Here is a 20,565-nt window from a genome sequence, read left to right as displayed (position 1 = left end):
AGCAGACAGATAAGTGGGAAAAGGAAAATCAGGTAGAAAATGATGTACCTCCCCGTCGGGGAATCGAACCCCGGTCTCCCACGTGACAGGCGGGGATACTCACCACTATACTAACGAGGAGCTCGTGTATGGTGTCGAGCGGGAGCTGTGTTTCGTGTCAGGAGACGTTTCCTCTTACGGCTAAAGTTGTAGTTTCCGTTTTTATTTCGATTCGTTTCAGAAACGCGTGTGAAAACGTTCCCAGTTGTCTGTGCTCCTGCTGCTGCTAATTCGCGTACATTACTGACACCTACAGAATCAGTTATTTCGGGGATGTCTATCAGGTTTCTAACGACGGATAGTCCTTTCAGTAGAGCACGATACACATTGAGAGCAACACGAGTTTTTACCTGCTTCCCGCTGTCTAATAATGCTCATAAATGTTCAAGAATCTATTTAAAAAGGCACATCTGAAATTATTTTAGCCTGTGGTCTGTCTGTCATCCCCGCTGTTGGTGAAGAACAGCCGCCTGCAGGAGACTCCCTCTCCGGACACAAGTCCAGTCACTCCGCCGAGAGGAGAGCCCTCAGTCGCCGGCGACCGACCGCCACTGGGGCCAGTAGCATTAAAACATGCGGTGCTTCGGAGAATGAGCTGGTGGCTCGTCTGCAGTTAGAGCATGCAGGCTAGAACTGTGCGCCACAGGAAAAGGGATTTGGACAATTCTGCGCTTTCAGAGACTCATTGCTGCTACAGCTGCAGGTGAGGACGTCCTGTATCCCTGACTGCCTGCTTGATTGATCATGATTCTCATTAAAATGACCTTTTTTTCCTGTCCTTGTCAATGGAGACTGAGCTGTGTGTCCTGTACATGTCAATGAGGACTGAGGTGTGTCCTGTCCTTGTTAATGGAGACTGAGCTGTGTGTCCTGTCCTTGTTAATGGTTCTATTTTACCCCCTAGTCATATTAGATACCCCAAAAATGCTCTCCTTATTGTTTCTTCTACAGCATTACTGCTGCTCCTACTATTGCTGCTGCTTCTCACAGGAGCAACAGGAACAGGACTGGGGGCATGGAGCGAGGAACAGCCCCCTCACGCCTCCAGGACCCCGGGTTTGAGATCTCGGTGTCTGCTCAGTCGGAGATTGCATGTTCTCCTAGTGTTGTTGTAGCTCTGGTCCCCAGGGGGCGCTGTCCAACAGTTGTTCAGGCTCTTCCTACTTGAACAGAGTGATGAAGCCAGTTCAGAGATGGGGATTATTAGGAGGCCATGATTATGATGGTAAAGACCAGGGGGAAATTTGAATAGGAAATCAGGGTTCCCACAGAAAGTCAGGACCTAGGTTTTAAGTCTCATCCGAAGGACGGCGCCTTTTCACAGTCTACTGTTCCTGGGTGGAAGAAGATCAATGAGCCTTCTGACCTTCTAGGAGCAGATTCTCTCCCTGTGCTTCTGGTTCCTCCCTCTTCCCAAACAGAAGAGGCACAGTTTGGGATGAAATGGGTGTCACACCTGAACGGAGGCAGTGCAGTTGTGTGCTCTGAGCCAAACCTGATCTGGGATTGACTCTGGCAGCTCAGTGAGGACAAACAGCTCTCTCTAATGCAGGGCAGGGAAAATGTCCCCCAGTCTCTAGAGACCTGCTGCCTTCTGCGACCTGCTGCCTGAAATCTACAGCAAAGCCAGCTAACGTACAATTATGTCTTGCAATTCCATGAGCACAGTGTACAAATTGCAGTTAATTCTTTCTGAAGATATGGGCATGAGCATGACAATAAATCCAGAAGAACTCTGAGGCATTGAAAGTGTCAATCTGAGAGCGGTCTCTGGCTCTGACCCTGGGGAGCCCCAGTCCAGCTATTGTCATAGGGCCCCCGAAGCTGCCTGTCATTTAAAGAGAAGGAGCACTTGTTCAAGCAAGTGCTCTATTGAGACAGTGGTAATTCAGTGAGGGGAACGCTGGTTCTGGAGGTGGAGGATGGTGTGATTCTTGCTCCCAGGGATATCCTCATGTCTTAATTGAACACTCCACCTGTGTAAGTGATCACAGGTTAACTGTTCCAGGCCTTTGGGAAGTGATGACTTATTAGTATTGAATGTGTCTCTCTACTCTTGCAGGTTTCAAGGTCTTGGTGAAAATTGGTTTCGTAGCAATAGAAGGTGAATCTCACCTTCTGAGAAGGGGAATGACCAGAGAGGAGTAGGAAGAAGCACTGCACTGCTGGACAGGCCAGGATCCTCACTGACAAGGACAGGACACACACCTCAGTCCCCATTGACAAGGATAGGAAACACAGTTCTGTCTCCATTGCCAAGGACAGGACACACAGCTCAGTCTTCATTGCCAAGGACAGGACACACAGCTCAGTCCCCACTGACAAAGACAGGACACACAGCTCAGTCTCAATTGAATAGGACAGTACACACACCTCAGTCCTCATTGACAAGGACAGGACAGACACTTCAACACTCAATCCTTAAAATGGACAGCTTGAACTTCTCCAATACCACCGAAGGAAACTCTACGGATGATAACAAATTATTGAAAATGAAGACCTTCCATCTGGTGATCTACAGCTGCTTCTTTGTTGTCGTCCTGCCCATCAATTTCCTGGCTCTTTATGGACTGTTCCGCCTGATCAAGACCGATTTCCCCCTCCCCGTCTACATCATCAACCTGCTCCTGTCGGACGTGACCCGGATTGCCATCCTGCCCCTGTTTATTGACTCCACCAGCAACGACTATGAGTGCCCCAGTCATTGCGGTGCGGGCATCATGACATACACCCTCTGCGTGGTGGCAGGAGTGGGATTCCTGCTGTGCATCTCCGTCGAGAGGTATGTAGCCCTGGCCCATCCTCTCTGGTACCGGTATCACCGGAGTCCCAAGTCCGCGGTCCTCATTTCCCTGAGCGTCTGGGTTCTCGGCATAGCCTTCATGGTGGGGGAACTTATCGGATCTACTATTGCCTACTGGCTGTTTTTGGTCGTTATCTTTCCTCTGCCGCTGCTGGTCCTCGTTCTGTCCTGTGCCGGGATCCGCAGAGCCGTGGGGAGAGCAGTCTCTGTCCCAGAGGAGGAGAAGACAAGGATTCGGCGCTTGATGATCCTCCTCCTGGGAATATTCGCCGGCATGTACGGGCCGATTTTCTTTTGCTACTCCTATTTTTCTGCGGCGGCAGGTGAGGATGCCGCTTACTCCAATGTGCTGGAAGTCTGTCTGCTTACAGCCTGGGCCATCATGAACCTGAGCCCTCTGGTTGACCCGATTCTCTATATTTTCCTCCGGAGGGACGTCAGAGACGCGCTGGGCTGCCTGTCCCTCTGTCTGAGACCGGCCGACTGCCGGCGGCCACCGCCCGCCCGTCAGGGAGGAGGAGCATGGGTCTCGTAGCCGGTCTTAGACAGCACACACCTCCTCTGGGAAGGGGTCTCCCTTATTTCATTGTCAAAGAATTCTGCCGAAAATGTCCGTCACCTGACCCATTTTTCATTTTAGTCGAAGACGAGACGCCCGCGAGAACAATTCATAATGGCGAGGCTGAATTGCTGTGCGTGTTTTGCCTGAGTGAATTAAGAGGAGAGGAAATGACCCGTTGGACTGAAACTGATGCTGAAGTGAATATCGTCACACAAGGTTCACCGCTTACGCATTTACCCTCTGTCTGGGAAACAGCAGGCTGGCTGTAAGGAGTTGGACCCCAAGGCTACTCCTGAGTCACATTTGCAAGTATTGGGGTGTACCGTTTTCTCTATAAATTATATAGAACCCCTCTCTCTCAGTGTAGTGTTAATGTACTGGAGTGTCCAGTCAGTCAGTGTGTCTGTATGAACCCCTCTCTCTCAGTGCAGTGTTAATGTACTGGAGTGTCCAGTCAGTCAGTGTGTCTGTATGAACCCCTCTCTCTAAGTGCAGTGTTAATGTACTGGAGTGTCCAGTCAGTGTGTCTGTATGAACCCCTCTCTCTCAGTGCAGTGTTAATGTACTGGAGTGTCCAGTCAGTGTGTCTGTATGAACCCCTCTCTCTCAATGCAGTGTTAATGTACTGGAGTGTCTATGGTGTCCATGCGAGTAAGAAAAGAGTAATAAATAACGAACTTTGAACTGAATACAATATGTTTTTTTCTCGGGAAGGAGACAGTACTTTTTTTTCATTACCTTTGCACACTGTAGAGAACGGCCTCTGTTCATGTTCATACACTGAAACCGAGGAAGAGGCCTTTCCCATCGAGGCGCCTTGTGCCGAAAGTGCTGTATCTCTTAAGAGATTATTTCCCAAAAAAGCCACACCTAACTTCCGTTTTTGTTAAACCGAGTACCCTTGTGTTCTGAACCGGCTTCTGGAGAAATACAGTTTAGCAGGACAGATAGTTTGTGTCACTCGAGACCGTGTCAGATCGTCGAATAATTTTCCCCTCTATACGCAGGCTGAGCGAATCAGCAGTTAAAATTCTTCAGTAATAATCCTCTGAGGCCGCATTAGCTGCTCACTGGAACACATGTTCAAGGGGCCGGTTAGCTCAGTTGGTTAGAGCGTGGTGCTAATAACGCCAAGGTCGTGGGTTCGATCCCCGTACGGGCCACGAAATCCCCTTTTCCTTTTCCCCAAACCGTTTGATCTTTATTTCCACGGTGAAATGTATTATGCTACGTACAGCTGATAAACGAGAGCCGTGTCAGACTCACACACACGTTCCGGCTGAGAGGGGACTGTTCAAAGATTTAAAAGCGAGGAAAGGTGGCGCGATTTCCACAAGCGATGAGCTCACTGAAAACTTTCTTCCCAAAGACGGCTCGCTTCTCTTGTGGAGAATAATGTAGGAACTGTGCTCTGCTGCCCTCTAGTGGAACTGACAGTGATTGCGGTCTTTAACACCCGGGACCTCTCCAGTCCCCGCGCAGAACACAAAAGAGCAAAAGCCCCTTCGCCGAGCCCCAGTGGCCTAATGGATAAGGCACTGGCCTCCTAAGCCAGGGATTGTGGGTTCGAGTCCCATCTGGGGTGGTAATTTCTTTATCTCTCACTGTTGTATTGACGTGACGTATAAAAAATTGTGTTACACGGTTCTTCCAGAACTGCTTCATGTTTCCTCACACAGATAGGGAAACAGGGAAGGATTACAACCTCTTTTAAAGGACCAACAACAAAGTGGGCCGAAATTATACTGGACAACAAAAAACAAAACCGCACCAAACAGGAACGCGGTGTATTGAACACCAGTATCGCTTATTAACACGTCAGGATGGCCGAGCGGTCTAAGGCGCTGCGTTCAGGTCGCAGTCTCCCCTGGAGGCGTGGGTTCGAATCCCACTTCTGACAGTACCTCTTCTTTTCCTGATGATTTGTTAAGAGTGCAGATGAAAAGAGCACAACAACGTAATATGTTTCTACGAGAAAAAATATTTTGATAGGTGACGGGCGGCCCGTTTGGAAGAGCAGACAGATAAGTGGGAAAAGGAAAATCAGGTAGAAAATGATGTACCTCCCCGTCGGGGAATCGAACCCCGGTCTCCCGCGTGACAGGCGGGGATACTCACCACTATACTAACGAGGAGCTCGTGTATGGTGTCGAGCGGGAGCTGTGTTTCGTGTCAGGAGACGTTTCCTCTTACGGCTAAAGTTGTAGTTTCCGTTTTTATTTCGATTCGTTTCAGAAACGCGTGTGAAAACGTTCCCAGTTGTCTGTGCTCCTGCTGCTGCTAATTCGCGTACATTACTGACACCTACAGAATCAGTTATTTCGGGGATGTCTATCAGGTTTCTAACGACGGATAGTCCTTTCAGTAGAGCACGATACACATTGAGAGCAACACGAGTTTTTACCTGCTTCCCGCTGTCTAATAATGCTCATAAATGTTCAAGAATCTATTTAAAAAGGCACATCTGAAATTATTTTAGCCTGTGGTCTGTCTGTCATCCCCGCTGTTGGTGAAGAACAGCCGCCTGCAGGAGACTCCCTCTCCGGACACAAGTCCAGTCACTCCGCCGAGAGGAGAGCCCTCAGTCGCCGGCGACCGACCGCCACTGGGGCCAGTAGCATTAAAACATGCGGTGCTTCGGAGAATGAGCTGGTGGCTCGTCTGCAGTTAGAGCATGCAGGCTAGAACTGTGCGCCACAGGAAAAGGGATTTGGACAATTCTGCGCTTTCAGAGACTCATTGCTGCTACAGCTGCAGGTGAGGACGTCCTGTATCCCTGACTGCCTGCTTGATTGATCATGATTCTCATTAAAATGACCTTTTTTTCCTGTCCTTGTCAATGGAGACTGAGCTGTGTGTCCTGTACATGTCAATGAGGACTGAGGTGTGTCCTGTCCTTGTTAATGGAGACTGAGCTGTGTGTCCTGTCCTTGTTAATGGTTCTATTTTACCCCCTAGTCATATTAGATACCCCAAAAATGCTCTCCTTATTGTTTCTTCTACAGCATTACTGCTGCTCCTACTATTGCTGCTGCTTCTCACAGGAGCAACAGGAACAGGACTGGGGGCATGGAGCGAGGAACAGCCCCCTCACGCCTCCAGGACCCCGGGTTTGAGATCTCGGTGTCTGCTCAGTCGGAGATTGCATGTTCTCCTAGTGTTGTTGTAGCTCTGGTCCCCAGGGGGCGCTGTCCAACAGTTGTTCAGGCTCTTCCTACTTGAACAGAGTGATGAAGCCAGTTCAGAGATGGGGATTATTAGGAGGCCATGATTATGATGGTAAAGACCAGGGGGAAATTTGAATAGGAAATCAGGGTTCCCACAGAAAGTCAGGACCTAGGTTTTAAGTCTCATCCGAAGGACGGCGCCTTTTCACAGTCTACTGTTCCTGGGTGGAAGAAGATCAATGAGCCTTCTGACCTTCTAGGAGCAGATTCTCTCCCTGTGCTTCTGGTTCCTCCCTCTTCCCAAACAGAAGAGGCACAGTTTGGGATGAAATGGGTGTCACACCTGAACGGAGGCAGTGCAGTTGTGTGCTCTGAGCCAAACCTGATCTGGGATTGACTCTGGCAGCTCAGTGAGGACAAACAGCTCTCTCTAATGCAGGGCAGGGAAAATGTCCCCCAGTCTCTAGAGACCTGCTGCCTTCTGCGACCTGCTGCCTGAAATCTACAGCAAAGCCAGCTAACGTACAATTATGTCTTGCAATTCCATGAGCACAGTGTACAAATTGCAGTTAATTCTTTCTGAAGATATGGGCATGAGCATGACAATAAATCCAGAAGAACTCTGAGGCATTGAAAGTGTCAATCTGAGAGCGGTCTCTGGCTCTGACCCTGGGGAGCCCCAGTCCAGCTATTGTCATAGGGCCCCCGAAGCTGCCTGTCATTTAAAGAGAAGGAGCACTTGTTCAAGCAAGTGCTCTATTGAGACAGTGGTAATTCAGTGAGGGGAACGCTGGTTCTGGAGGTGGAGGATGGTGTGATTCTTGCTCCCAGGGATATCCTCATGTCTTAATTGAACACTCCACCTGTGTAAGTGATCACAGGTTAACTGTTCCAGGCCTTTGGGAAGTGATGACTTATTAGTATTGAATGTGTCTCTCTACTCTTGCAGGTTTCAAGGTCTTGGTGAAAATTGGTTTCGTAGCAATAGAAGGTGAATCTCACCTTCTGAGAAGGGGAATGACCAGAGAGGAGTAGGAAGAAGCACTGCACTGCTGGACAGGCCAGGATCCTCACTGACAAGGACAGGACACACACCTCAGTCCCCATTGACAAGGATAGGAAACACAGTTCTGTCTCCATTGCCAAGGACAGGACACACAGCTCAGTCTTCATTGCCAAGGACAGGACACACAGCTCAGTCCCCACTGACAAAGACAGGACACACAGCTCAGTCTCAATTGAATAGGACAGTACACACACCTCAGTCCTCATTGACAAGGACAGGACAGACACTTCAACACTCAATCCTTAAAATGGACAGCTTGAACTTCTCCAATACCACCGAAGGAAACTCTACGGATGATAACAAATTATTGAAAATGAAGACCTTCCATCTGGTGATCTACAGCTGCTTCTTTGTTGTCGTCCTGCCCATCAATTTCCTGGCTCTTTATGGACTGTTCCGCCTGATCAAGACCGATTTCCCCCTCCCCGTCTACATCATCAACCTGCTCCTGTCGGACGTGACCCGGATTGCCATCCTGCCCCTGTTTATTGACTCCACCAGCAACGACTATGAGTGCCCCAGTCATTGCGGTGCGGGCATCATGACATACACCCTCTGCGTGGTGGCAGGAGTGGGATTCCTGCTGTGCATCTCCGTCGAGAGGTATGTAGCCCTGGCCCATCCTCTCTGGTACCGGTATCACCGGAGTCCCAAGTCCGCGGTCCTCATTTCCCTGAGCGTCTGGGTTCTCGGCATAGCCTTCATGGTGGGGGAACTTATCGGATCTACTATTGCCTACTGGCTGTTTTTGGTCGTTATCTTTCCTCTGCCGCTGCTGGTCCTCGTTCTGTCCTGTGCCGGGATCCGCAGAGCCGTGGGGAGAGCAGTCTCTGTCCCAGAGGAGGAGAAGACAAGGATTCGGCGCTTGATGATCCTCCTCCTGGGAATATTCGCCGGCATGTACGGGCCGATTTTCTTTTGCTACTCCTATTTTTCTGCGGCGGCAGGTGAGGATGCCGCTTACTCCAATGTGCTGGAAGTCTGTCTGCTTACAGCCTGGGCCATCATGAACCTGAGCCCTCTGGTTGACCCGATTCTCTATATTTTCCTCCGGAGGGACGTCAGAGACGCGCTGGGCTGCCTGTCCCTCTGTCTGAGACCGGCCGACTGCCGGCGGCCACCGCCCGCCCGTCAGGGAGGAGGAGCATGGGTCTCGTAGCCGGTCTTAGACAGCACACACCTCCTCTGGGAAGGGGTCTCCCTTATTTCATTGTCAAAGAATTCTGCCGAAAATGTCCGTCACCTGACCCATTTTTCATTTTAGTCGAAGACGAGACGCCCGCGAGAACAATTCATAATGGCGAGGCTGAATTGCTGTGCGTGTTTTGCCTGAGTGAATTAAGAGGAGAGGAAATGACCCGTTGGACTGAAACTGATGCTGAAGTGAATATCGTCACACAAGGTTCACCGCTTACGCATTTACCCTCTGTCTGGGAAACAGCAGGCTGGCTGTAAGGAGTTGGACCCCAAGGCTACTCCTGAGTCACATTTGCAAGTATTGGGGTGTACCGTTTTCTCTATAAATTATATAGAACCCCTCTCTCTCAGTGTAGTGTTAATGTACTGGAGTGTCCAGTCAGTCAGTGTGTCTGTATGAACCCCTCTCTCTCAGTGCAGTGTTAATGTACTGGAGTGTCCAGTCAGTCAGTGTGTCTGTATGAACCCCTCTCTCTAAGTGCAGTGTTAATGTACTGGAGTGTCCAGTCAGTGTGTCTGTATGAACCCCTCTCTCTCAGTGCAGTGTTAATGTACTGGAGTGTCCAGTCAGTGTGTCTGTATGAACCCCTCTCTCTCAATGCAGTGTTAATGTACTGGAGTGTCTATGGTGTCCATGCGAGTAAGAAAAGAGTAATAAATAACGAACTTTGAACTGAATACAATATGTTTTTTTCTCGGGAAGGAGACAGTACTTTTTTTTCATTACCTTTGCACACTGTAGAGAACGGCCTCTGTTCATGTTCATACACTGAAACCGAGGAAGAGGCCTTTCCCATCGAGGCGCCTTGTGCCGAAAGTGCTGTATCTCTTAAGAGATTATTTCCCAAAAAAGCCACACCTAACTTCCGTTTTTGTTAAACCGAGTACCCTTGTGTTCTGAACCGGCTTCTGGAGAAATACAGTTTAGCAGGACAGATAGTTTGTGTCACTCGAGACCGTGTCAGATCGTCGAATAATTTTCCCCTCTATACGCAGGCTGAGCGAATCAGCAGTTAAAATTCTTCAGTAATAATCCTCTGAGGCCGCATTAGCTGCTCACTGGAACACATGTTCAAGGGGCCGGTTAGCTCAGTTGGTTAGAGCGTGGTGCTAATAACGCCAAGGTCGTGGGTTCGATCCCCGTACGGGCCACGAAATCCCCTTTTCCTTTTCCCCAAACCGTTTGATCTTTATTTCCACGGTGAAATGTATTATGCTACGTACAGCTGATAAACGAGAGCCGTGTCAGACTCACACACACGTTCCGGCTGAGAGGGGACTGTTCAAAGATTTAAAAGCGAGGAAAGGTGGCGCGATTTCCACAAGCGATGAGCTCACTGAAAACTTTCTTCCCAAAGACGGCTCGCTTCTCTTGTGGAGAATAATGTAGGAACTGTGCTCTGCTGCCCTCTAGTGGAACTGACAGTGATTGCGGTCTTTAACACCCGGGACCTCTCCAGTCCCCGCGCAGAACACAAAAGAGCAAAAGCCCCTTCGCCGAGCCCCAGTGGCCTAATGGATAAGGCACTGGCCTCCTAAGCCAGGGATTGTGGGTTCGAGTCCCATCTGGGGTGGTAATTTCTTTATCTCTCACTGTTGTATTGACGTGACGTATAAAAAATTGTGTTACACGGTTCTTCCAGAACTGCTTCATGTTTCCTCACACAGATAGGGAAACAGGGAAGGATTACAACCTCTTTTAAAGGACCAACAACAAAGTGGGCCGAAATTATACTGGACAACAAAAAACAAAACCGCACCAAACAGGAACGCGGTGTATTGAACACCAGTATCGCTTATTAACACGTCAGGATGGCCGAGCGGTCTAAGGCGCTGCGTTCAGGTCGCAGTCTCCCCTGGAGGCGTGGGTTCGAATCCCACTTCTGACAGTACCTCTTCTTTTCCTGATGATTTGTTAAGAGTGCAGATGAAAAGAGCACAACAACGTAATATGTTTCTACGAGAAAAAATATTTTGATAGGTGACGGGCGGCCCGTTTGGAAGAGCAGACAGATAAGTGGGAAAAGGAAAATCAGGTAGAAAATGATGTACCTCCCCGTCGGGGAATCGAACCCCGGTCTCCCGCGTGACAGGCGGGGATACTCACCACTATACTAACGAGGAGCTCGTGTATGGTGTCGAGCGGGAGCTGTGTTTCGTGTCAGGAGACGTTTCCTCTTACGGCTAAAGTTGTAGTTTCCGTTTTTATTTCGATTCGTTTCAGAAACGCGTGTGAAAACGTTCCCAGTTGTCTGTGCTCCTGCTGCTGCTCATTCGCGTACATTACTGACACCTACAGAATCAGTTATTTCGGGGATGTCTATCAGGTTTCTAACGACGGATAGTCCTTTCAGTAGAGCACGATACACATTGAGAGCAACACGAGTTTTTACCTGCTTCCCGCTGTCTAATAATGCTCATAAATGTTCAAGAATCTATTTAAAAAGGCACATCTGAAATTATTTTAGCCTGTGGTCTGTCTGTCATCCCCGCTGTTGGTGAAGAACAGCCGCCTGCAGGAGACTCCCTCTCCGGACACAAGTCCAGTCACTCCGCCGAGAGGAGAGCCCTCAGTCGCCGGCGACCGACCGCCACTGGGGCCAGTAGCATTAAAACATGCGGTGCTTCGGAGAATGAGCTGGTGGCTCGTCTGCAGTTAGAGCATGCAGGCTAGAACTGTGCGCCACAGGAAAAGGGATTTGGACAATTCTGCGCTTTCAGAGACTCATTGCTGCTACAGCTGCAGGTGAGGACGTCCTGTATCCCTGACTGCCTGCTTGATTGATCATGATTCTCATTAAAATGACCTTTTTTTCCTGTCCTTGTCAATGGAGACTGAGCTGTGTGTCCTGTACATGTCAATGAGGACTGAGGTGTGTCCTGTCCTTGTTAATGGAGACTGAGCTGTGTGTCCTGTCCTTGTTAATGGTTCTATTTTACCCCCTAGTCATATTAGATACCCCAAAAATGCTCTCCTTATTGTTTCTTCTACAGCATTACTGCTGCTCCTACTATTGCTGCTGCTTCTCACAGGAGCAACAGGAACAGGACTGGGGGCATGGAGCGAGGAACAGCCCCCTCACGCCTCCAGGACCCCGGGTTTGAGATCTCGGTGTCTGCTCAGTCGGAGATTGCATGTTCTCCTAGTGTTGTTGTAGCTCTGGTCCCCAGGGGGCGCTGTCCAACAGTTGTTCAGGCTCTTCCTACTTGAACAGAGTGATGAAGCCAGTTCAGAGATGGGGATTATTAGGAGGCCATGATTATGATGGTAAAGACCAGGGGGAAATTTGAATAGGAAATCAGGGTTCCCACAGAAAGTCAGGACCTAGGTTTTAAGTCTCATCCGAAGGACGGCGCCTTTTCACAGTCTACTGTTCCTGGGTGGAAGAAGATCAATGAGCCTTCTGACCTTCTAGGAGCAGATTCTCTCCCTGTGCTTCTGGTTCCTCCCTCTTCCCAAACAGAAGAGGCACAGTTTGGGATGAAATGGGTGTCACACCTGAACGGAGGCAGTGCAGTTGTGTGCTCTGAGCCAAACCTGATCTGGGATTGACTCTGGCAGCTCAGTGAGGACAAACAGCTCTCTCTAATGCAGGGCAGGGAAAATGTCCCCCAGTCTCTAGAGACCTGCTGCCTTCTGCGACCTGCTGCCTGAAATCTACAGCAAAGCCAGCTAACGTACAATTATGTCTTGCAATTCCATGAGCACAGTGTACAAATTGCAGTTAATTCTTTCTGAAGATATGGGCATGAGCATGACAATAAATCCAGAAGAACTCTGAGGCATTGAAAGTGTCAATCTGAGAGCGGTCTCTGGCTCTGACCCTGGGGAGCCCCAGTCCAGCTATTGTCATAGGGCCCCCGAAGCTGCCTGTCATTTAAAGAGAAGGAGCACTTGTTCAAGCAAGTGCTCTATTGAGACAGTGGTAATTCAGTGAGGGGAACGCTGGTTCTGGAGGTGGAGGATGGTGTGATTCTTGCTCCCAGGGATATCCTCATGTCTTAATTGAACACTCCACCTGTGTAAGTGATCACAGGTTAACTGTTCCAGGCCTTTGGGAAGTGATGACTTATTAGTATTGAATGTGTCTCTCTACTCTTGCAGGTTTCAAGGTCTTGGTGAAAATTGGTTTCGTAGCAATAGAAGGTGAATCTCACCTTCTGAGAAGGGGAATGACCAGAGAGGAGTAGGAAGAAGCACTGCACTGCTGGACAGGCCAGGATCCTCACTGACAAGGACAGGACACACACCTCAGTCCCCATTGACAAGGATAGGAAACACAGTTCTGTCTCCATTGCCAAGGACAGGACACACAGCTCAGTCTTCATTGCCAAGGACAGGACACACAGCTCAGTCCCCACTGACAAAGACAGGACACACAGCTCAGTCTCAATTGAATAGGACAGTACACACACCTCAGTCCTCATTGACAAGGACAGGACAGACACTTCAACACTCAATCCTTAAAATGGACAGCTTGAACTTCTCCAATACCACCGAAGGAAACTCTACGGATGATAACAAATTATTGAAAATGAAGACCTTCCATCTGGTGATCTACAGCTGCTTCTTTGTTGTCGTCCTGCCCATCAATTTCCTGGCTCTTTATGGACTGTTCCGCCTGATCAAGACCGATTTCCCCCTCCCCGTCTACATCATCAACCTGCTCCTGTCGGACGTGACCCGGATTGCCATCCTGCCCCTGTTTATTGACTCCACCAGCAACGACTATGAGTGCCCCAGTCATTGCGGTGCGGGCATCATGACATACACCCTCTGCGTGGTGGCAGGAGTGGGATTCCTGCTGTGCATCTCCGTCGAGAGGTATGTAGCCCTGGCCCATCCTCTCTGGTACCGGTATCACCGGAGTCCCAAGTCCGCGGTCCTCATTTCCCTGAGCGTCTGGGTTCTCGGCATAGCCTTCATGGTGGGGGAACTTATCGGATCTACTATTGCCTACTGGCTGTTTTTGGTCGTTATCTTTCCTCTGCCGCTGCTGGTCCTCGTTCTGTCCTGTGCCGGGATCCGCAGAGCCGTGGGGAGAGCAGTCTCTGTCCCAGAGGAGGAGAAGACAAGGATTCGGCGCTTGATGATCCTCCTCCTGGGAATATTCGCCGGCATGTACGGGCCGATTTTCTTTTGCTACTCCTATTTTTCTGCGGCGGCAGGTGAGGATGCCGCTTACTCCAATGTGCTGGAAGTCTGTCTGCTTACAGCCTGGGCCATCATGAACCTGAGCCCTCTGGTTGACCCGATTCTCTATATTTTCCTCCGGAGGGACGTCAGAGACGCGCTGGGCTGCCTGTCCCTCTGTCTGAGACCGGCCGACTGCCGGCGGCCACCGCCCGCCCGTCAGGGAGGAGGAGCATGGGTCTCGTAGCCGGTCTTAGACAGCACACACCTCCTCTGGGAAGGGGTCTCCCTTATTTCATTGTCAAAGAATTCTGCCGAAAATGTCCGTCACCTGACCCATTTTTCATTTTAGTCGAAGACGAGACGCCCGCGAGAACAATTCATAATGGCGAGGCTGAATTGCTGTGCGTGTTTTGCCTGAGTGAATTAAGAGGAGAGGAAATGACCCGTTGGACTGAAACTGATGCTGAAGTGAATATCGTCACACAAGGTTCACCGCTTACGCATTTACCCTCTGTCTGGGAAACAGCAGGCTGGCTGTAAGGAGTTGGACCCCAAGGCTACTCCTGAGTCACATTTGCAAGTATTGGGGTGTACCGTTTTCTCTATAAATTATATAGAACCCCTCTCTCTCAGTGTAGTGTTAATGTACTGGAGTGTCCAGTCAGTCAGTGTGTCTGTATGAACCCCTCTCTCTCAGTGCAGTGTTAATGTACTGGAGTGTCCAGTCAGTCAGTGTGTCTGTATGAACCCCTCTCTCTAAGTGCAGTGTTAATGTACTGGAGTGTCCAGTCAGTGTGTCTGTATGAACCCCTCTCTCTCAGTGCAGTGTTAATGTACTGGAGTGTCCAGTCAGTGTGTCTGTATGAACCCCTCTCTCTCAATGCAGTGTTAATGTACTGGAGTGTCTATGGTGTCCATGCGAGTAAGAAAAGAGTAATAAATAACGAACTTTGAACTGAATACAATATGTTTTTTTCTCGGGAAGGAGACAGTACTTTTTTTTCATTACCTTTGCACACTGTAGAGAACGGCCTCTGTTCATGTTCATACACTGAAACCGAGGAAGAGGCCTTTCCCATCGAGGCGCCTTGTGCCGAAAGTGCTGTATCTCTTAAGAGATTATTTCCCAAAAAAGCCACACCTAACTTCCGTTTTTGTTAAACCGAGTACCCTTGTGTTCTGAACCGGCTTCTGGAGAAATACAGTTTAGCAGGACAGATAGTTTGTGTCACTCGAGACCGTGTCAGATCGTCGAATAATTTTCCCCTCTATACGCAGGCTGAGCGAATCAGCAGTTAAAATTCTTCAGTAATAATCCTCTGAGGCCGCATTAGCTGCTCACTGGAACACATGTTCAAGGGGCCGGTTAGCTCAGTTGGTTAGAGCGTGGTGCTAATAACGCCAAGGTCGTGGGTTCGATCCCCGTACGGGCCACGAAATCCCCTTTTCCTTTTCCCCAAACCGTTTGATCTTTATTTCCACGGTGAAATGTATTATGCTACGTACAGCTGATAAACGAGAGCCGTGTCAGACTCACACACACGTTCCGGCTGAGAGGGGACTGTTCAAAGATTTAAAAGCGAGGAAAGGTGGCGCGATTTCCACAAGCGATGAGCTCACTGAAAACTTTCTTCCCAAAGACGGCTCGCTTCTCTTGTGGAGAATAATGTAGGAACTGTGCTCTGCTGCCCTCTAGTGGAACTGACAGTGATTGCGGTCTTTAACACCCGGGACCTCTCCAGTCCCCGCGCAGAACACAAAAGAGCAAAAGCCCCTTCGCCGAGCCCCAGTGGCCTAATGGATAAGGCACTGGCCTCCTAAGCCAGGGATTGTGGGTTCGAGTCCCATCTGGGGTGGTAATTTCTTTATCTCTCACTGTTGTATTGACGTGACGTATAAAAAATTGTGTTACACGGTTCTTCCAGAACTGCTTCATGTTTCCTCACACAGATAGGGAAACAGGGAAGGATTACAACCTCTTTTAAAGGACCAACAACAAAGTGGGCCGAAATTATACTGGACAACAAAAAACAAAACCGCACCAAACAGGAACGCGGTGTATTGAACACCAGTATCGCTTATTAACACGTCAGGATGGCCGAGCGGTCTAAGGCGCTGCGTTCAGGTCGCAGTCTCCCCTGGAGGCGTGGGTTCGAATCCCACTTCTGACAGTACCTCTTCTTTTCCTGATGATTTGTTAAGAGTGCAGATGAAAAGAGCACAACAACGTAATATGTTTCTACGAGAAAAAATATTTTGATAGGTGACGGGCGGCCCGTTTGGAAGAGCAGACAGATAAGTGGGAAAAGGAAAATCAGGTAGAAAATGATGTACCTCCCCGTCGGGGAATCGAACCCCGGTCTCCCGCGTGACAGGCGGGGATACTCACCACTATACTAACGAGGAGCTCGTGTATGGTGTCGAGCGGGAGCTGTGTTTCGTGTCAGGAGACGTTTCCTCTTACGGCTAAAGTTGTAGTTTCCGTTTTTATTTCGATTCGTTTCAGAAACGCGTGTGAAAACGTTCCCAGTTGTCTGTGCTCCTGCTGCTGCTCATTCGCGTACATTACTGACACCTACAGAATCAGTTATTTCGGGGATGTCTATCAGGTTTCTAACGACGGATAGTCCTTTCAGTAGAGCACGATACACATTGAGAGCAACACGAGTTTTTACCTGCTTCCCGCTGTCTAATAATGCTCATAAATGTTCAAGAATCTATTTAAAAAGGCACATCTGAAATTATTTTAGCCTGTGGTCTGTCTGTCATCCCCGCTGTTGGTGAAGAACAGCCGCCTGCAGGAGACTCCCTCTCCGGACACAAGTCCAGTCACTCCGCCGAGAGGAGAGCCCTCAGTCGCCGGCGACCGACCGCCACTGGGGCCAGTAGCATTAAAACATGCGGTGCTTCGGAGAATGAGCTGGTGGCTCGTCTGCAGTTAGAGCATGCAGGCTAGAACTGTGCGCCACAGGAAAAGGGATTTGGACAATTCTGCGCTTTCAGAGACTCATTGCTGCTACAGCTGCAGGTGAGGACGTCCTGTATCCCTGACTGCCTGCTTGATTGATCATGATTCTCATTAAAATGACCTTTTTTTCCTGTCCTTGTCAATGGAGACTGAGCTGTGTGTCCTGTACATGTCAATGAGGACTGAGGTGTGTCCTGTCCTTGTTAATGGAGACTGAGCTGTGTGTCCTGTCCTTGTTAATGGTTCTATTTTACCCCCTAGTCATATTAGATACCCCAAAAATGCTCTCCTTATTGTTTCTTCTACAGCATTACTGCTGCTCCTACTATTGCTGCTGCTTCTCACAGGAGCAACAGGAACAGGACTGGGGGCATGGAGCGAGGAACAGCCCCCTCACGCCTCCAGGACCCCGGGTTTGAGATCTCGGTGTCTGCTCAGTCGGAGATTGCATGTTCTCCTAGTGTTGTTGTAGCTCTGGTCCCCAGGGGGCGCTGTCCAACAGTTGTTCAGGCTCTTCCTACTTGAACAGAGTGATGAAGCCAGTTCAGAGATGGGGATTATTAGGAGGCCATGATTATGATGGTAAAGACCAGGGGGAAATTTGAATAGGAAATCAGGGTTCCCACAGAAAGTCAGGACCTAGGTTTTAAGTCTCATCCGAAGGACGGCGCCTTTTCACAGTCTACTGTTCCTGGGTGGAAGAAGATCAATGAGCCTTCTGACCTTCTAGGAGCAGATTCTCTCCCTGTGCTTCTGGTTCCTCCCTCTTCCCAAACAGAAGAGGCACAGTTTGGGATGAAATGGGTGTCACACCTGAACTGAGGCAGTGCAGTTGTGTGCTCTGAGCCAAACCTGATCTGGGATTGACTCTGGCAGCTCAGTGAGGACAAACAGCTCTCTCTAATGCAGGGCAGGGAAAATGTCCCCCAGTCTCTAGAGACCTGCTGCCTTCTGCGACCTGCTGCCTGAAATCTACAGCAAAGCCAGCTAACGTACAATTATGTCTTGCAATTCCATGAGCACAGTGTACAAATTGCAGTTAATTCTTTCTGAAGATATGGGCATGAGCATGACAATAAATCCAGAAGAACTCTGAGGCATTGAAAGTGTCAATCTGAGAGCGGTCTCTGGCTCTGACCCTGGGGAGCCCCAGTCCAGCTATTGTCATAGGGCCCCCGAAGCTGCCTGTCATTTAAAGAGAAGGAGCACTTGTTCAAGCAAGTGCTCTATTGAGACAGTGGTAATTCAGTGAGGGGAACGCTGGTTCTGGAGGTGGAGGATGGTGTGATTCTTGCTCCCAGGGATATCCTCATGTCTTAATTGAACACTCCACCTGTGTAAGTGATCACAGGTTAACTGTTCCAGGCCTTTGGGAAGTGATGACTTATTAGTATTGAATGTGTCTCTCTACTCTTGCAGGTTTCAAGGTCTTGGTGAAAATTGGTTTCGTAGCAATAGAAGGTGAATCTCACCTTCTGAGAAGGGGAATGACCAGAGAGGAGTAGGAAGAAGCACTGCACTGCTGGACAGGCCAGGATCCTCACTGACAAGGACAGGACACACACCTCAGTCCCCATTGACAAGGATAGGAAACACAGTTCTGTCTCCATTGCCAAGGACAGGACACACAGCTCAGTCTTCATTGCCAAGGACAGGACACACAGCTCAGTCCCCACTGACAAAGACAGGACACACAGCTCAGTCTCAATTGAATAGGACAGTACACACACCTCAGTCCTCATTGACAAGGACAGGACAGACACTTCAACACTCAATCCTTAAAATGGACAGCTTGAACTTCTCCAATACCACCGAAGGAAACTCTACGGATGATAACAAATTATTGAAAATGAAGACCTTCCATCTGGTGATCTACAGCTGCTTCTTTGTTGTCGTCCTGCCCATCAATTTCCTGGCTCTTTATGGACTGTTCCGCCTGATCAAGACCGATTTCCCCCTCCCCGTCTACATCATCAACCTGCTCCTGTCGGACGTGACCCGGATTGCCATCTTGCCCCTGTTTATTGACTCCACCAGCAACGACTATGAGTGCCCCAGTCATTGCGGTGCGGGCATCATGACATACACCCTCTGCGTGGTGGCAGGAGTGGGATTCCTGCTGTGCATCTCCATCGAGAGGTATGTAGCCCTGGCCCATCCTCTCTGGTACCGGTATCACCGGAGTCCCAAGTCCGCGGTCCTCATTTCCCTGAGCGTCTGGGTTCTCGGCATAGCCTTCATGGTGGGGGAACTTATCGGATCTACTATTGCCTACTGGCTGTTTTTGGTCGTTATCTTTCCTCTGCCGCTGCTGGTCCTCGTTCTGTCCTGTGCCGTGATCCGCAGAGCCGTGGGGAGAGCAGTCTCTGTCCCAGAGGAGGAGAAGACAAGGATTCGGCGCTTGATGATCCTCCTCCTGGGAATATTCGCCGGCATGTACGGGCCGATTTTCTTTTGCTACTCCTATTTTTCTGCGGCGGCGGGTGAGGATGCCGCTTACTCCAATGTGCTGGAAGTCTGTCTGCTTACAGCCTGGGCCATCATGAACCTGAGCCCTCTGGTTGACCCGATTCTCTATATTTTCCTCCGGAGGGACGTCAGAGACGCGCTGGGCTGCCTGTCCCTCTGTCTGAGACCGGCCGACTGCCGGCGGCCACCGCCCGCCCGTCAGGGAGGAGGAGCATGGGTCTCGTAGCCGGTCTTAGACAGCACACACCTCCTCTGGGAAGGGGTCTCCCTTATTTCATTGTCAAAGAATTCTGCCGAAAATGTCCGTCACCTGACCCATTTTTCATTTTAGTCGAAGACGAGACGCCCGCGAGAACAATTCATAATGGCGAGGCTGAATTGCTGTGCGTGTTTTGCCTGAGTGAATTAAGAGGAGAGGAAATGACCCGTTGGACTGAAACTGATGCTGAAGTGAATATCGTCACACAAGGTTCACCGCTTGCGCATTTACCCTCTGTCTGGGAAACAGCAGGCTGGCTGTAAGGAGTTGGACCCCAAGGCTACTCCTGAGTCACATTTGCAAGTATTGGGGTGTACCGTTTTCTCTATAAATTATATAGAACCCCTCTCTCTCAGTGTAGTGTTAATGTACTGGAGTGTCCAGTCATTCAGTGTGTCTGTATGAACCCCTCTCTCTCAGTGCAGTGTTAATGTACTGGAGTGTCCAGTCAGTGTGTCTGTATGAACCCCTCTCTCTCAGTGCAGTGTTAATGTACTGGAGTGTCCAGTCAGTGTGTCTGTATGAACCCCTCTCTCTCAATGCAGTGTTAATGTACTGGAGTGTCTATGGTGTCCATGCGAGTAAGAAAAGAGTAATAAATAACGAACTTTGAACTGAATACAATATGTTTTTTTCTCGGGAAGGAGACAGTACTTTTTTTTCATTACCTTTGCACACTGTAGAGAACGGCCTCTGTTCATGTTCATACACTGAAACCGAGGAAGAGGCCTTTCCCATCGAGGCGCCTTGTGCCGAAAGTGCTGTATCTCTTAAGAGATTATTTCCCAAAAAAGCCACACCTAACTTCCGTTTTTGTTAAACCGAGTACCCTTGTGTTCTGAACCGGCTTCTGGAGAAATACAGTTTAGCAGGACAGATAGTTTGTGTCACTCGAGAC

The 20,565-nt window shown here is 49.5% G+C and overlaps 4 protein-coding genes and 13 non-coding genes across 21 annotated transcripts; 13 read left to right on the top strand and 4 right to left on the bottom strand.

Annotated features, from left to right (window-relative positions):
* Positions 1–48: 48 nt before the first annotated feature.
* Positions 49–120, bottom strand: trnad-guc (transfer RNA aspartic acid (anticodon GUC)). Its single transcript has one exon. It is a non-coding gene; the product is annotated as a tRNA-Asp (tRNA).
* Positions 121–316: 196 nt separating this feature from the next.
* Positions 317–4,088, top strand: LOC148660145 (G protein-coupled receptor 68-like). 2 transcript variants are annotated; one of them, XM_088634158.1, is made up of 2 exons: positions 317–742; positions 2,102–4,088. In XM_088634158.1, the coding sequence occupies exon 2, from the start codon at positions 2,466–2,468 to the stop codon at positions 3,375–3,377; it is 912 nt and encodes a 303-aa protein (XP_088490284.1). In that variant the 5' UTR covers positions 317–742; positions 2,102–2,465; the 3' UTR covers positions 3,378–4,088. The 2 variants fall into 2 exon arrangements, with proteins under 2 accessions (XP_088490284.1, XP_088490283.1); XM_088634157.1 differs by having other exon boundaries at positions 991–4,088.
* A 405-nt stretch (positions 4,089–4,493) lies between these two features.
* Positions 4,494–4,567, top strand: trnai-aau (transfer RNA isoleucine (anticodon AAU)). Its single transcript has one exon. It is a non-coding gene; the product is annotated as a tRNA-Ile (tRNA).
* Positions 4,568–4,916: 349 nt separating this feature from the next.
* trnar-ccu (transfer RNA arginine (anticodon CCU)) lies at positions 4,917–4,989 on the top strand. Its single transcript has one exon. It is a non-coding gene; the product is annotated as a tRNA-Arg (tRNA).
* Positions 4,990–5,221: 232 nt separating this feature from the next.
* Positions 5,222–5,304, top strand: trnal-cag (transfer RNA leucine (anticodon CAG)). Its single transcript has one exon. It is a non-coding gene; the product is annotated as a tRNA-Leu (tRNA).
* A 163-nt stretch (positions 5,305–5,467) lies between these two features.
* trnad-guc (transfer RNA aspartic acid (anticodon GUC)) lies at positions 5,468–5,539 on the bottom strand. The gene has a single exon. It is a non-coding gene; the product is annotated as a tRNA-Asp (tRNA).
* Positions 5,540–5,732: 193 nt separating this feature from the next.
* LOC148660140 (G protein-coupled receptor 68-like) lies at positions 5,733–9,507 on the top strand. 2 transcript variants are annotated; one of them, XM_088634155.1, is made up of 2 exons: positions 5,733–6,161; positions 7,521–9,507. In XM_088634155.1, exon 2 carries the CDS (start codon positions 7,885–7,887, stop codon positions 8,794–8,796), a length of 912 nt encoding a protein of 303 aa, XP_088490281.1. In that variant the 5' UTR covers positions 5,733–6,161; positions 7,521–7,884; the 3' UTR covers positions 8,797–9,507. The 2 variants fall into 2 exon arrangements, with proteins under 2 accessions (XP_088490281.1, XP_088490280.1); XM_088634154.1 differs by having other exon boundaries at positions 6,410–9,507.
* Positions 9,508–9,912: 405 nt separating this feature from the next.
* On the top strand, positions 9,913–9,986 carry trnai-aau (transfer RNA isoleucine (anticodon AAU)). Its single transcript has one exon. It is a non-coding gene; the product is annotated as a tRNA-Ile (tRNA).
* Positions 9,987–10,048: 62 nt separating this feature from the next.
* LOC148660135 (G protein-coupled receptor 68-like) lies at positions 10,049–14,926 on the top strand. 2 transcript variants are annotated; one of them, XM_088634153.1, is made up of 2 exons: positions 10,049–11,580; positions 12,940–14,926. In XM_088634153.1, exon 2 carries the CDS (start codon positions 13,304–13,306, stop codon positions 14,213–14,215), a length of 912 nt encoding a protein of 303 aa, XP_088490279.1. In that variant the 5' UTR covers positions 10,049–11,580; positions 12,940–13,303; the 3' UTR covers positions 14,216–14,926. The 2 variants fall into 2 exon arrangements, with proteins under 2 accessions (XP_088490279.1, XP_088490278.1); XM_088634152.1 differs by having other exon boundaries at positions 11,829–14,926.
* trnar-ccu (transfer RNA arginine (anticodon CCU)) lies at positions 10,336–10,408 on the top strand. Its single transcript has one exon. It is a non-coding gene; the product is annotated as a tRNA-Arg (tRNA).
* On the top strand, positions 10,641–10,723 carry trnal-cag (transfer RNA leucine (anticodon CAG)). Its single transcript has one exon. It is a non-coding gene; the product is annotated as a tRNA-Leu (tRNA).
* trnad-guc (transfer RNA aspartic acid (anticodon GUC)) lies at positions 10,887–10,958 on the bottom strand. The gene has a single exon. It is a non-coding gene; the product is annotated as a tRNA-Asp (tRNA).
* A 405-nt stretch (positions 14,927–15,331) lies between the features above and the next one.
* trnai-aau (transfer RNA isoleucine (anticodon AAU)) lies at positions 15,332–15,405 on the top strand. The gene has a single exon. It is a non-coding gene; the product is annotated as a tRNA-Ile (tRNA).
* Positions 15,406–15,455: 50 nt separating this feature from the next.
* LOC148660130 (G protein-coupled receptor 68-like) lies at positions 15,456–20,281 on the top strand. Of its 2 annotated transcripts, none has more exons than XR_015939370.1 (2): positions 15,456–16,999; positions 17,248–17,738. XR_015939370.1 is itself a non-coding variant. In XM_088634156.1 (2 exons), the coding sequence occupies exon 2, from the start codon at positions 18,723–18,725 to the stop codon at positions 19,632–19,634; it is 912 nt and encodes a 303-aa protein (XP_088490282.1). In that variant the 5' UTR covers positions 15,456–16,999; positions 18,359–18,722; the 3' UTR covers positions 19,635–20,281. The 2 variants fall into 2 exon arrangements, 1 of the variants encoding a protein (XP_088490282.1); XM_088634156.1 differs by lacking the exon at positions 17,248–17,738 and adding an exon at positions 18,359–20,281.
* trnar-ccu (transfer RNA arginine (anticodon CCU)) lies at positions 15,755–15,827 on the top strand. Its single transcript has one exon. It is a non-coding gene; the product is annotated as a tRNA-Arg (tRNA).
* Positions 16,060–16,142, top strand: trnal-cag (transfer RNA leucine (anticodon CAG)). The gene has a single exon. It is a non-coding gene; the product is annotated as a tRNA-Leu (tRNA).
* Positions 16,306–16,377, bottom strand: trnad-guc (transfer RNA aspartic acid (anticodon GUC)). Its single transcript has one exon. It is a non-coding gene; the product is annotated as a tRNA-Asp (tRNA).
* Positions 20,282–20,565: the final 284 nt, after the last annotated feature.

The sequence above is a fragment of the Lepisosteus platostomus genome, chromosome 6 (assembly GCF_059453375.1).
Source record: "Lepisosteus platostomus isolate fLepPlt1 chromosome 6, fLepPlt1.hap1, whole genome shotgun sequence".
Taxonomy (NCBI): domain Eukaryota; kingdom Metazoa; phylum Chordata; class Actinopteri; order Semionotiformes; family Lepisosteidae; genus Lepisosteus; species Lepisosteus platostomus.
The sequence above is the reverse complement of the archived record's forward strand: the minus strand, read 5'-3'. Positions and strand labels throughout refer to the sequence as shown.

What these genes read in the sequence shown, in the direction of transcription:
- LOC148660145 (XM_088634158.1), top strand. Translation starts at nt 2,466, where the DNA reads ATGGACAGCTTGAACTTCTCCAATACCACCGAAGGAAACTCTACGGAT.
- LOC148660140 (XM_088634155.1), top strand. Translation starts at nt 7,885, where the DNA reads ATGGACAGCTTGAACTTCTCCAATACCACCGAAGGAAACTCTACGGAT.
- LOC148660135 (XM_088634153.1), top strand. Translation starts at nt 13,304, where the DNA reads ATGGACAGCTTGAACTTCTCCAATACCACCGAAGGAAACTCTACGGAT.
- LOC148660130 (XM_088634156.1), top strand. Translation starts at nt 18,723, where the DNA reads ATGGACAGCTTGAACTTCTCCAATACCACCGAAGGAAACTCTACGGAT.